Source organism: Gobio gobio, assembly GCF_949357685.1.
Source record: "Gobio gobio genome assembly, chromosome: 6".
NCBI classification, from domain to species: Eukaryota; Metazoa; Chordata; class Actinopteri; order Cypriniformes; family Gobionidae; genus Gobio; species Gobio gobio.
In genome coordinates this window covers 50,805,283-50,821,026 of record NC_137102.1, presented here as the reverse complement: position 1 = coordinate 50,821,026, position 15,744 = coordinate 50,805,283, and the positions used below count along the sequence as shown (strand labels likewise).

Sequence of the window (15,744 nt, the reverse complement as noted above, 5' to 3'; positions counted from 1 at the left end):
AATTTACTTAACAAATTCACAGTAAAACCTAAGCCACCTGACCCAACTATAACACGCCTAATTTAACACTAAATAACAGTTACACTACAGTACTAATAACAGCAAAGTAGTCGGTATTCTTGGTATGCTACTAACCAGCTTCGAGGTTCAGCTTTATTTTGAAATATGATCATATTCTCTGGCTTAATATTTTAGACCGCACCACCTTATTGTTTCCATGGCGACGCGTCATGCTTCTCACATGACACACAGCAGCCACAATAGTGCTGAATGACAGCTCAGCTGTATCGGGTTTATTTCGTCTTTCTTTTTTAATCAAAATATTCACAAATTTGTTAACTATGTCACAAACTATCTGATATCCTGATTTTCAGTTAATGTGTGTTAGTTGATCTATAATGCACCGGAATCTGCGTTCTGATTCGGTCTGGTTACATACCGGGTACCCAACCCTATTATTCACATAGTTTTCTGATCCAATTCAACCTTTTTTTATACCATAATTTCCTGTCAATTGTCTCAAATGTACTTTTTAGACACTTTACATAAAGCCTTTATGTATAATGCACTATAAATGTATACACAATGTACATTATAATGCATCTTTTCCTAACTAATTGTATCCAAAGTTATAATGCATTATAATATTTGCAGATTCACCTGAAATGAGTTGTTTGTCTTGTGTTTCAATGCATTATACTTTCTAAAAAGTATATTATATAGTATTATAATGTGGATACAATTATTAAGGTGCATTACAAGGCATAATTAATGCATTCAAATACTTTTATAATGCATTATGAAGAGAAAAAAAAACGCTTTGTTGCCTGTTCTTTCAGTAAAGTCCTTAAAAGGCACTTAGTAATTTATGTTTTTTGTGCAGAGTTTAAATCAAAATAATTGTCCAGGTTAAATATAAAAAAATGTATGAAAAAAATTCATGCATCAGTTTGTAAAAACGTCAAGAAATGGTAATGGTACAAAAATCGCTTGACTTGTATTTAATCTACAATATTCCATCAAAATGAGATTTTATATCGATTTGGAAAAGTGTTTTCGCTGTTTTGAGATGTGGCCATCGTGGGATGCTTTATCCCCCAGGTTCCTCAGGACAGCTGCATGCATGCATCACACTGGCTGGGAAAATGTTTTATGAGGAAGCTTTTTGTCAACAACTCCTGTCTGTGGTCTCGACATGGAAGGAAGATTTTCGCTTTCACCTCACATGTAGCCGGGGCCCGGGCCCCCCATGGGGAGGTGAACGAGAGAGTTTAACCTCCATGTGCTTTTCATTTGTTAAGCATCACACATCACCGTGTGACTCACACATGCTCTGCTGTACATGATATACGCTGTCAGCTCGTGTGATCCTTGAGTTATCTGCAAGGTGGGGAAAGCACCTGAAAATCTGTGAGCGCTTAGAGCTTTCAGTCCGTTTCTCTCCTGAACAGCTGTTGAAGATGAACCCTTAGAGGAATTTCATGACCCTTCACACAGCTTGTAAAAGTGTTAACCGCACAAACGCACATGGTTTCCTAGCTAAGGACCATAGACGCCTATTGTTTTGAATTAATATACTGGATTTAAAACAAGTTAAGACAGCATTACCACAGAAAATAATTTAGATTGTCCATTGTTATTTTAATAAAATAAATCAAAAATAAAAACAGCGTGGCACTTACGAAGGAAGTGAATGGAGCCAATTTTTGAGGCTTAGAATTTTATAAGAGCGCACTCCTGTTGAAACTTTTGTATTATTTTATTTGCATGGATTTTTATAGTCTTTTCAGGCATTGCATTGTCATTGAATTTTTTTTAAAGCTGCATATAAATTAACATAAAAATTAAGCATTTTTGTCATGCTAAAATCATGTTAATAATTTTAGTATCACTAAGATACTTTTATCTTTTATTACTTTTATTTTGTTGTATTTTTATATCGTCATTTAATTTTCATTTTAGATATTTATTTGTTGTTTTTTTATAATTGTAAAAAAAAAAAAAAAAAATATATATATATATATATATATATATATATATATATATATATATATATATATATATATATATATATATATATATATATATATATATATATATATATATATATATATATATATATATATATATATATATATTACCTTGGCTTCTAGCTGAAATAGTACATTTTTAATATTTTATTTAAGTTAACATTTATTTTATATCAAAATGTTTTTTTTTATTGTTGTTATTTTAGTTAACTATAATAACCTTGGAAAGTGCATCACTGCAACCAAGATTTTTTTTTCTTAAATCAATAAAAACATGATTTATGAATTGTTTTTGTTATCGATTGAGGACATTTCCAGATGTCCCCAAAGGGAGGTTTTTGTAAGATTTAGCTCACGTCTGATGACAAATTTGTCCCTAAAGTATATCTAAGCAAACCCACCCACATATTTAATGTGCAATATTTTCTCTTCAACTGTTCCTCTTCCCACAGCATGTGGCACACGTATTCACTTGTTCTATTGGATTTTAACATTACATTTCTTACTCTTCTTGTTTTTTCATCTGGTTATGCTCTTTAGCCAAACACACAACTTTTTCAGGAACATGTTAACCGGGCAAAGAAATACAGCCTCTCTTGTATGGCTCCGCCCCCTCTTTGGTTGCACCGGGTAACTGTTTAAAAGGAACCATGTGTCCGGCAGGATGGGGAATAATTTGACTCTCATGGACTCTGGACGGTTGTTCAGTCGGTGTGCAGGAGATTTTTTCTGGGCCGGGCTGGTTTTGATTAATGATTAGCAGAAGGAGGGAACTGATATGTACTTGGCCCATCAAGGAGCGTACGAGAGCTCACAGACACTGATGGCACACTCACGTCCCACTTCCATCTGTCTGTCACTGGTGTGAATTAGATACGGGCGGCCACAGGCGCTGTGTGAGAGCTGGAGAGATCTTCACTCGCTGTCACCGAGTCATTTCAGATGCGAGTTACACTCTTGTGTTTGATAAAAAAGGAGCGTTTTTTTCATAACGGATTGGATTAAAAACTTTACCCTTGTCATTGTTTAGCTTGGTATGCTGAATTCATTTCACATCACAGAACTCAAATGAAAAGCAAATTTCCGTCATTTTCTTTGGTGGAGATGTAGAATTCTCATAGATCTGGGAACTTAAGTCATTCCAGGCGTATTAAAAATGGAACAAATTGTTATACATTTTCTGAAGAGGTTTTGAAAACTGAAGGACTGTGCTGTGTGTGGTCGCCAGGGTGTTGCCAGGTGCTTTAATGTAAGTCTATGGGATTTTTCACCCATTTTATCATCTGCCACGTGAAAATTTGAAATCTGATCACTTGGAAAATAAATAGCATACCTGCAGGATTTGAGGTACCAAACAGTTTGAGCACAAATGTGGGACAAATGATGTGCTATTTCATATCAAGGGATAGTTCACCCAAAAACGAAAATTCTGTCATTGTTTACTCACCCTCAAGTTGTTCCAAACCTGTATGAGTTTCTTTCATCTGTTTAATATTTTGGTAACCAAACAGTTGACGGGAGCCATTGACTGTCAATGGAGCCAATGAACTGTCTGGTTACCAACATTCTTCAGAATATCTTCTTTTGTGTTTAACAGAAGAAAGAAACTCTCAATACAGGTTTGGAACGACATGAGGGTGAGTAAATTATGACATTTTTTGGGTGAACTATCCCTTTAAGCTTGTTCAAAACTTAAACCGAAAGTATGAGCAATAGTGCTGGTGCTGCTTGTACTATTAACAAAAAAGGACTAAACATTTATTAAAAACAGCTGGTTTGTCTTCATAAAACTGTTTTGTAAGCATATAGATCAATTGCTCACCAAAATTTTGTCAGCTAGTCTCGCTAGACTCCATAGCAGTGTTCATTGGCCAAGGACCGCCCAGAGGCCGTCTGACTGAGATGTAAAGCAACCAATCACAGGTTGTTTTGTCCCGCATCATATTTAAGAGCGTGAAATGTAACGTTGATGTTCCTACAATAATAGACCGGTGCTTAAAACTCTTTGATGTATTTTAAAGTGTCTATGCTGCGAACTTTACATACTTCCCATACTTTTGAATCTGTTGATCCTGATGCGCACTCGTTGTCTGATGTAAACACGTCGGCGTTCGTCCTCCATGAGGCGGTTTGGCGTCACGGCATCTTTGTTTCCAGGCAGACTGTTAAAGAACATGACATATGTATTCCGGACATCCTTTAGAATTCAACCAATCAAATGACGACTTTGAAATTCCTGAAGTGTTTCCGGTTAAGTGTACCATACGCATCAGACGTTCAGCTAGTGGTCCATGGCCATGGCGTCTGAGGCTGAGACTGTGTATCAGCTAACCAGCCTAATCTAAACTGGTCCAGGCTAGTCTTTTTAGCAACTTGCTTGTTAAAAAAGGAACTCAACATAATGTTCTCTTTTTTTTCTCTCTCTCAGGTGATGGGGCTGTTGAATCCGGGTGGAGTTCCCCACCAGCCGCAGAGTGATTTTGCCCTCTCTCCGTTGACGGGCGGTTTGGAGCCCAGTGCGGGCATGGCTGCCAGCTGCCACTCCTCTCAGAGACTGGAGGCTCTGCCAGGCCTGGCCAGCATGCCAACTCTTCCCAGCTCCCAGTCCTACTGCCCCTCCAGCTACAGTTCACCCGGGTACAGCGTGGACCATGTGGCATCTTACCAGTACAGCCAGTACGGGCAGAGTAAGGTGAATACCAGCACTGTTTGTACTGTAGCGAGATAATATTTGTCAAATCGCTTAATCGCGATTAATCACATCCAAAATAAAAGTTTAGGCTGTGTATAAATATTATGTATATATAAATACATACACATGAATTATTTCTTAAATATATACATGTATGTGTGTGTATTCAAATATACATAATAATTATACACAGTATACACACATATGTAAACACAAACTGTTATTTTGGATGCAATTAATCGCGATTAATCGTTTAGACAGCACTTTTTAAAACATTTAAAAACATAAAATGTTCCATTTTGTATTTTCTTTGCAGTACGTGAGAACATTTATTTAACGGAGTGTCTACTCACACCAAGTGCAAATAGTGTGCCTTGTAGGCAAATGCTATTCGCACTAGCTCCGCCTAACAATGCCTGGTTGGGCCAAACAATATTTAAAAAAACGTGTGTATTTCAACGTCTTCAGTGGTGCAATCAGTAAAGCGTAAGGCTTGAGGATCTTAGTTTTGACGCGATCGACCTGGGTTCGAATCCGCCTTTTGCAGAGCTCGCTCTTATCTCTTTTCCCATCACATATCACATCGGAAAGACATTGACTTTCAATAAAAATTAAGAAAATGTTCTAAAAGTGGAAATAAAGTGCCTAACAAAATGTTTAATAATAATAAAAGCATTTATTTGGTAGGGTTAGGGGTAGGTGTAGGGAGTGATTTTATTGTCCCAATAAGGTGGCATCCATTTAATAATTTTAATAAATATAATAATTTACATCTCTGTTATTATTGCATCCTGTTAATGTACAACAATACAAAGGTGCAAATAGTATGTATCTGTCAAAATAAAGTATAAATTGCATGTAATTACTATTTACACATATTGCAAAGAACTGCTACTTTATATTGTGTAAATAGAATATATCACTATTTTCACTTAGTCTATCGCTAAGAAAATGTTATTTTCACTGAGTGTAAATAAAATCTAGTTGCTATTAACACTAAGTTCGAATAGTGCAAATAGTGATAGATGCTATTTACACCAAATAGGCGCTGTTTAAGAAACAATGTTCTTCTAACATTGTGAAAAGTTTTAGCAAATACCATTAAGGTTTGGCAAAAAAAGTAAAAAGTTATAGTAGTAATTTCTTTCCTATTGTGACGTATATTAGAGTGAAACCGCTTCTCGAACAAGAAAAAATGTAGGCCGCGATTTGGTTTTGTCCATCTGGGAATTGATTGGATGGTTGGATCGTTGTGGTGTGCTATTGGTCGATCTCATTTGAATGACAGGTTGCCCCGCCCACACTCCGTTAAACACATCATCAGAGAAGAAAAGAGATGTCGCTGCAAGAGGGAGGAGAAGTAATTTTGATGAAAGATTATGAGGGCAAATTAATAAAAAAAAGAAAAAGATGTGCACGGATAAATAATTTATAATAAATACTGCTATATTCCTAATATTTACACAACATTTACATAACGTTAACCAAAGAAACAAAATACTATTAGCCAAACTGTTCTGGAAAGAGGTTTTTTCTTGGTTAGCTTGTTTTTTTTTGTGATGTAATGGAAGTAGCGACAGCAAGACATTTTTGATTGAATTAAATAAGATATTAGTTTTTTTATTTTTATGCATGGACTAATCATTCACAATATGAAAATGGGGTGAATTTTCATTTCATGCCAACTTTAATTAATCTCTTTACTGAAGAGCGGTTCAAACTTTTTTAAACTTCTAGTCACATTGATCCATTTTTAATTTCATTTAATTATATATTTTTGAGTTTGCACACTTTTTGACACTTCAATTGATGCAAGCCACATGATTTTGATGAATCGCATCACCACATCTCGTCGACTTTTTAGAGCAAACGTGCTAAGCTACAGCTCTTCCAGAGAACATTGATTCTATAGAGAAACACGATCATCTGAACGTCAACTGAGATTATTTTCAGTGGAGTATTGGTCTTTTAGTCTGAGACGTAATCATCAGTTTACGTTAGTTAGCTGTAATCCGCCGGGCCGCCGCACAGGTTAGCGATGTCATGGTTTATGATGCTTAACCCGCAACCTTTCACGACCCTGTGAGATGAGCTATATCTCATCAGCTCCAGGCATCCGTCAGCCAGCCATGTAATGAGCTCTGGGTAACAAAGATATCGTTCATGATCCACTCAAACACAGTGAAATGAGAGGAGCTGCCATCTCAGAACTTGTTTGACAGAGTCGGAGGGAGGGGGGCCTTACACACCAGGACTGCATGTCGAGTGCCCAATCCAGGACTGCATCTTGATATCATTAATTTGCTGGGGTCCGCACCCCGTAAGCACAGAGCTGGGGGTCCGTGGAGGAGTTAGCGGGGGTCTCGTGTAGGAGTAGAATGGCCCGTGGCAGGCAGATATTAGAACCATGTGTTTCAGACGGGTCAGATCTGTAGTTGCTGTTGATCATTGACTCTGATCCATACAGAACTCTGAATATAGGACAGCTCTCTTTTCATCCCAACCCCCTCAATCTTTCTTTTTCGCTCTGTCTGTCTGTATTCTTAGCCGAATTGGCACGCACTTGCTCTCTCAATCATGTGCTGAGTTTTGCTGGATCTTTTGCTGTTGCATATTTCAATTGATTTTTCTTTCTATTGGCAAAAGCTAAGTTGATATAATCATACATTGATGTCAGTGGTTCTCTGGAGCCCACTAGGAGGCATCAGTACACTTCCAAGACCTTTATGTAAAATAAAGCATGTAAATAATAATTTCAGGCCTTTTTGTGGCGTTTTGTGTTATACAATTAATATTATTATATCAAATAAAGGCTAAAGGCTACTAAAAAATATAATTCGGCAACATATTAACAAAACGGGCAAATTTTAATTAGTCCACTAAACAATTAGCAAAGGATTTTAAAATATATTATGTGATTAAAAAAAAAAAAAAAACATTTTATTCTTTTATTTTATTTTAAGCGATATTTACTAATGTTAATTTTGTCCACAACAAAGTAATGTAAAAAAGTGTAAAAGCACGTTGTATAAATTACGTGTGAAATTGACATTAATTTATATGCAATTACATACATTTAAATATATATTTAACACATTTTTAAAACATGTTTTGACATATTCAATGGAAGTTATTTTTTAAGCCTTACATTTTTTATTTCATTTATTTAGGGTGTCATTGGGATACTATCGTTGTTTTGAGCAATATTTTGAATTTTATTTAATATTTTCTTTTTTAATTTTAGTTAGTTTTAGTAATTTTCTTGTGTTTTTGTCATTTTTATTATTGTTATTTTATATTTTATTTCTCATTTTCATTTGGTTTAAGTTGAAATACTAAAAACTAAATAATAAAAACTATATTGACATGCTACAAAAATATCAATAATAAAGATGACAAAAACACAACAAAATTACTCAAATTAAAACAGAAAATCTAAAACAAAATTCAAAATACTGCCAAGACAACGATAGCATATTAATGATACCCAAATAATTCTGATTAAATAAAATAAAAAATTATGATGAAAAAAAAAAAACGTGTTTTGAATATGTAAAAACATGCATATTTAAATGTATATAATTGCATATAAGTTAATGTCGATTTCAGATTTTATTTATACAACATGCTTCTATACTGTTTTACATTACTTTGTTACTGTGGACAAATTTAAAATAAGTAATTATATATATATATATATATATATATATATATATATATATATATATATATATATATATATATATATATATATATATATATATATATATATATATATATATATATATATATATATATATATATATATATATATATATATATATATATATATATATTAATGGTTATGTTATTTCAAGTATTGAAAATGTTATTTATGGTTTTAGTTAACGGAACCCCAAGCTTAATTTTTGTCTGTCTCTTTCAGGTGCCTTTCATTATCTGAAACCCAGCATTGACTGAAGGAAGACAGACAGGACGGAGATGAAGAGATCTATGGATGGTCTGACCGTAAACTCTTGCACTTGAGCTCTCCTTCACCTCTTGAATGTTTGACCAAAATGACCATCCATCCTCAAACTCCCGCTCCTCACTGGGTCTCTGAGCGAGGAGCATCATGGAGAAGCCAGGGGTGACGGCGGTCCTCCCCAATGCACGCGGGTCCAAAGTGCGACTGAGTTGTTTTTATGAGGGGGATATTGTGGGTAGGGTTGGGTTGGGTTTAGGACCAGGATCGAGGCGGGTGCTGGGCGGCTTAGTTTGACAATTTAGACGTGGAGGAAACAGCCTCTCCGTATATCCACGCAGGCTACTGCATCACACGTTCTGACGACACTTACTGCCTCCTTCCCGAAGAGCGACAAGTCATGGGACACACGGAGGACAAAGGGAAAGGACAAATAAATAACTCAAAGACTGAGACTGTGCTTATAAACAGCATGGAATGGCAGGGAAGAGTGTGGCGCCATACTCTGATATCAGCTGTCCACTGACGGACGCACTTTAGTGACACGACTCTTTGGTTGAGACACATTTTTTTTGTTGATATATTTAGGAAGTAAGGGCTCGGAAAAGTGTGCCAACTTTCCTTGTTTCCATAAATAAATGAGTAAATACACAAGAACATGTTCACATTCAGCACAAGTCAACGCTCTTCAACGAGAGAAAGAAGGAATGCACTCATTTCACAGGAATGGCATTTCAGTCGTGTCCGAGAGATAGACGGACTACACGGAGAAGTGTGACCCCTTAATCACCACCAGTTCATCTGAGCACACACAAAATACCCCAGTATGAGACAGAAGAGATGTTCAGAATGGAATACTATCATATCGCGTATTGCATACTGTATACTACAGTATAGAAACAGAACATATTATGCAATGATAAATATTTGAAATTGTAGTATGCAACCTGTTGTATATTAACTCTTTCCCCGCCAGCGTCTAAAAAAAAAAGTTGCCAGCCACCACCAGGGTTTTTGATCATTTTCACAAAAATGTAATGGCCCATAGAATTTTTTGTTGTATGTATATCTCAGCATGCAATATATCAAAAGAGCAGACCATCTGCTTTAAAACAAAAAAGCCATGCATTCCTTTTTTATCAACACTTAAATATGGGTATGTTTAATAAAAAAGCAACATTTTGAGCAAAAAGCTGAGAAAATCACGTTAGTCAAAGACTACATTCAGAACAATGATCAAACAAAGATGGAGTAGATCGAGTCCATCAACACCCCTAATGCTTGCACAGTCCTATAGCGCATCCTGGGTCGACATTTCATTCAGTAACATTAGGCAGTTTTGATTGATATGATGTTTAATGTTGATGATCATGTTATTTTACATATGCATCTGCTTACATACGATCACTTGTTTTTTTGCATCATCTTCGTCTGTGTTTTGATCAGAAGATTCTGTACTCATTCAGAAGATGTGTAATAGCGCCCCCTAGTGTATAACAGTGAAAACACGGAACCCCGGAAAATTCCGTGTTTGGCGTGGAAGCGGTTTCTCACAAATAACGGAAAATTCCGTGTTTAGAGGGGAAGCGTTTTCTCACAAATAACGGAAAATTCCGTGTTTGGCAGGGAAGCGTTTTCTCACAAATGACGGAAAATTCCATGTTTGGCGGGGAAGCGTTTTCTCGCAAATAATGGAAAATTCCGTGTTTGGCGGGGAAGCGTTTTCTCACAAATAATGGAAAATTCCGTGTTTGGCGGGGAAGCGTTTTCTCACAAATAATGGAAAATTCCGTGTTTGGCGGGGAAGCGTTTTCTCACAAATAACGGAAAATTCTGTGTTTGGAGGGGAAGTGTTTTTCTCACAAATTATGGAAAATTCCGTGTTTGGCGGGGAAGCCTTTTCTCACAAATAACGGAAAATTCTGTGTTTGACGGCAAGTGTTTTCTCCCGAATAACGGAAAATTCTGTGTTTGGCGGGGAAGCGTTTTCTCCCGAATAACGGAAAATTCTGTGTTTGGCAGGGAAGCGTTTTCTCACAAATGACGGAAAATTACGTGTTTTGCGGGGAAGCGTTTTCTCACAAATAACGGAAAATTACGTGTTTGGTTGGGAAGTGTTTTCTCACAAATAACAGAAAATTCTGTGTTTGACGTGGAAGCGTTTTCTCACAAATGACAGAAAATTCTGTGTTTGGCGGGGAAGCGTTTTCTCACAAATGACGGAAAATTCCGTGTTTGGCGGGGAAGCGTTTTCTCACAAATGACGGAAAATTCCGTGTTTGGCGGGGAAGCGTTTTCTCACGAATAACAGAAAATTCCGTGTTTGGCGGGGAAGCGTTTTCTCACAAATGACGGAAAATTCCGTGTTTGGCGGGGAAGCGTTTTCTCACAAATGACGGAAAATTCCGTGTTTGGCGGGGAAGCGTTTTCTCACGAATAACAGAAAATTCCGTGTTTGGCGGGGAAGCGTTTTCTCACAAATGATGGAAAATTCCGTGTTTGGTGGGGAAGCGTTTTCTCACAAATGACGGAAAATTCCGTGTTTGGCGGGGAAGCGTTTTCTCACAAATGACGGAAAATTCCGTGTTTGGCGGGGAAGCGTTTTCTCACAAATGACGGAAAATTCCGTGTTTGGCGGGGAAGCGTTTTCTCACAAATGACGGAAAATTCTGTGTTTGGCGGGGAAGCGTTTTCTCACAAATGACGGAAAATTCCGTGTTTGGCGGGGAAGCGTTTTCTCACGAATAACAGAAAATTCCGTGTTTGGCGGGGAAGCGTTTTCTCACAAATGATGGAAAATTCCGTGTTTGGCGGGGAAGCGTTTTCTCACAAATGACGGAAAATTCTGTGTTTGGCGGGGAAGCGTTTTCTCACAAATGACGGAAAATTCTGTGTTTGCCGGGGAAGCGTTTTCTCACAAATGACGGAAAATTCCGTGTTTGGCGGGGAAGCGTTTTCTCACAAATGACGGAAAATTCCGTGTTTGGCGGGGAAGCGTTTTCTCACGAATAACAGAAAATTCCGTGTTTGGCGGGGAAGCGTTTTCTCACAAATGATGAAAAATTCCGTGTTTGGCGGGGAAGCGTTTTCTCACAAATGACGGAAAATTCTGTGTTTGGCGGGAAAGCGTTTTCTCACGAATAACAGAAAATTCCGTGTTTGGCTGGGAAAGAGTTAAATGAATCAAGAAAATCAAATTGCTTTGAGTTCATTGGTCACAATGGAATAGGAAGGTCGTGTTGAATCCATTGCATTGTGGGATTGCGTATTTCACAATGCAATGGCAAATCCATCTAGTTAGTTTTGCATGCAGAAAATGTGCATATTGCACATAATATACATAGTGCATACTGCAGAATTAGTGTGTGTAGTATGGTAGTACGCTATTCTGAACATTCAGAGACACACACGCCACAGAACGAACCCAGTGAAAGTGCAATACACACTCAATACCTCAGAAACACTCGTCTGTTCTCACTCGCTCGAGATCATCTGTTCTCAAACTCTGCTCTGATTGTTTTTCATGCAAGAAAAGATTCCAGATGATGCAGCGTTTCATAATGTTTCATAATATTTTTACACAGCGGAACCGAGTTCTTTGTTCTGTAACACAGTGTTCATCTGCCTTCACGTCTTAAGAATTGGAACAATTATTTTTTACCTTGTTTGTTTTTTATACTTTTATGTTTTTTTGGTTCTCGACTGCATATAATTGTTGATGGAGAATGTGTAAAATGCAGCACTATTTACTATTTATAAGAAAAAATAAATAAATTGCATTCAAGCTTATTGTTGTGAAATTATTGATTATTTTAAAAAAAATTTAAAAAGGGATCTTTATTGTTTGTCTTTATCTTTCCCATCTTTTTTTGCTCTCTCCTCCCATTACATTATTTTTCTGGATCATGTTTAACATTTTTAAATGATTCTGCACCTGTGTAAAACAATAAACCATGTATGAAATGCTGTTTTTAGGAGAATTAGCATGACGGTTCACAATAACTATCAGATTTATTCAGTAAAAACTGTTTCATAAAAACAGTCCTCCTCTCAGGAGCTCTTCACAGGTTACTGCCTGCTGGACTGCAGGGTAACGCTTTCTTTCTTTCTTTCTTTCTTTCTTTCTTTCTTTCTTTCTTTCTTTCTTTCTTTCTTTCTTTCTTTCTTTCTATTTTTTCTTTTGCTTTTTCACTTTTTGGCTCTTTCTTTCACCCTTTTCTTTCGCTCTTCTTTTGCTCTTTCGCTCTTTCCTTCTTTCTATTTTTTTCTTTTGCTCTCACTTTTTGGTTCTTTCTTTCACTCTTTCTCTTTCACTCTTTCTTTCCTTTGCTCTTTCACTTTTTATTTTGCTCTTTCACACTTGCACTTTCACTTTTTCTTTCACTCTTAATTTCTTTTGCTCTTTTTCTTTCGCTCTTTCACTTTTTTCTTTTGCCCTTTCACTCCCTTTGTTTTGCTTTCTTTTTCACTTCTTTCTTTCGCTCTGTTTCTTTTGCTCTCACTTTTTGGCTCTTTCTTTCACTCTTTTGCTTTCACTCTTTCTTTTGCTCTTTCACTTTTTTCTTTTGCCCTTTCACTTTTCTTTTGCTCTTTCACTCTTTTGCACTTTCACTTTTTCTTTCACTCTTAATTTCTTTCGCTCTTTTTCTTTTGCTCTTTCACTTTTTCTTTTGCTCTTTATTTCACTTTTTTTCTTTTGCTCTCTTTCAATCGCTCTATTTTGCTCTTTCACTTTTTCTTTCATTCTTTCTTTCACTTTTTTCTTTTGCCCTTTCACTCTCTTTGTTTTCCTTTTTTCACTTCTTTCTTTCGCTCGGTCTTTCTTTTGCTCACTCTTTCTTTTGCTCTCGCTTTCTTTCTTTCTTTTGCTCTTTGTTTCGCTCTTTATTGAGTGTATATGTCAGTTTTTAACATGTACTCTTTTCTCTTTTCAAAATTGTTAAACTTAAGTTCAATACACAAGTTCGTAATACAAAAACGAATAATCAATTTGCTACATTTCTACAGTAATATATTGAAATATATTCAGAATCTGATATTCTGAAATACTATCAAAACAATTCGATGCAGCTGATCAACTATACAGGTGTTAGTATTTCAATTTCATTACCATCTATACAAAAGAGGAAACTTTTTAGGCTCAAAACTTGGGTAACTTTTTCAAAACTCCTCAACCAGTGATCACAACATCAGTCGATGTGGGATATACTGAAGATTATGTAACATTGCTTTGGCACAAAATGCATTCAATGACGACATCTTGCATACGTTTCTCACTTAAGACACAAACACAACCTAAACTTTATGTACCTACAGGCCAATTTGCATGTTTACAATACAAAACTGTTAAACTTAAATTCAAAACCTAACATAATACACAATTGAATAAAACAGAAATGTGCTACATTTCTACAGTAATACCACATTGAAATATATTCTAAATCTAAAAAATGAAATACTATCAAAACAATTAGATGCAGCTGAACGCCTACACAGAAGTCTTTCTATTTCATTACCGTCTATACAAAAGAGGAAAACTTAGGAATAATTTTGTACTGTGATGTACACATGGATAATGTAACATACTGCAGTGAATTACAAACAGAGAGTGTCATTCTTGTTTTGTAAATAAATGTTTTTAGGTCAGTGTTTTATGAGTGACAAAGTGTGTTTGTTGGGTGACAACTTTTGCTGGTGTTCTGGAAGAATGTCTTGATTTGAGACATGAATGAAGTGGTTTTACCAAAAGCCATTTTAGCCCAATTTGAATGTGAAATGGAGAACTGAAGAGTTTTGAAAAAGTGACGTAAGAGAAATGTGTCCTTGCAATTGTAACAACTGTAAAGTATTGTACAATTTAAAAAGGCCCAAATGTGTTTCCCATCCCGTTTTTCCTGGTGTGCCAGCCTTAAGTGTGAAAACAGACCACAAAATGTGTTCCCGTCCATAAATTGACAAAATCTACACATATTTTGTTTAGGTAACTGAATGTATTAAACTGATCTTTTTTTTAAAATCACGATTATTTACTCAATGTATCAAATTAATTCTTCATTTCTATTTTGCTCTCATATTTGTTTTTTAATGCCATCATTTTTGTCAAAGCAGTTAAAATCTTTCCAAGTACCCCCTGGAGTCTGTTTACGGATCCCCTGGGATTGGGAATCGCTGGTTTAAACCATCCTTTGGACATTAAATTTAATGTAGCACACCTTTATGTCGTTTTACATTTGTTTTTCACATCCACCAAATCTGGATGGCTATGGAAGTGTCCCTCTCTTTTGCTCGCTTTTTCAGCATGGAGCCTGGTGTCAGACACAATAACATATACTGGAGACAACTTAACCTTTGACCCCTCGCACTCTTTGAAATCAGTAGACAATCACAGCAGAGCTGACAGGGCAAGAGTTTCTCCCCACTCCCCCACGTCATTCTGAGACAGACGGCTGAAAGAGGAGAGAAACGCTGGAGCAAAAAAAAACAACAGGGAGAAAAACATGAAAGACATGAGACTGTTTCTCGCAGTAACAAATGACGTGGAATCTGGTTAGTTGAACCTTTCGGCTCGTACGCAAACGTGCAGAATGTGAGAGCAAATAATTCAGGAGTTCAACCACTTTTGGAACGTTTTTCAATGTCCCGGACAGAACTAATCGTCACTGAAATATTTACAGCAGTCATTCTGAACTGAACCGAAATGGCTCGCATGTCTGTTCTGATTGGTCACGGACAGCTTGGGAAAAGATAATGCTAAATGCGAAGTGATAAAATGCAACTAACTATATAATCGTGTAGTTACGATGGCAAATAAATAGGCTCAGTAACTAAAGGGAGAAGAAAACACGGCCAGTCAAACTCTGTGTTATGGCCTAAATTGAACTCTCATTTGAAAGATGAGTTGTGTCACATGTTCTCATGCTCAAAAACCATGAACTACACAATGTAAAAGAAAGAAACGACAGACTAGTGTTTTTGAAATTATTGTTCATGGTAATATTACTGTAACAATTGTAAATATTTCATTTTGAAATAATATGAATATGAAATAATAGTCAGAA

The 15,744-nt window shown here is 36.2% G+C and overlaps 1 protein-coding gene across 1 annotated transcript in view; it reads left to right on the top strand.

Annotated features, from left to right (window-relative positions):
• pax3a (paired box 3a) overlaps positions 1 to 8,665 on the top strand; it is a gene marked incomplete at both ends in the record, with an annotated part of 31,165 nt that extends 22,500 nt beyond the window's left edge. The window contains 2 exons of the mRNA XM_079818973.1: positions 4,459 to 4,722; positions 8,648 to 8,665. Coding sequence (XP_079675099.1) covers positions 4,459 to 4,722; positions 8,648 to 8,665 — 282 coding nt within the window. The remainder of the gene's footprint in view (positions 1 to 4,458; positions 4,723 to 8,647) is intronic.
• Between the last annotated feature and the right edge of the window lie 7,079 nt (positions 8,666 to 15,744).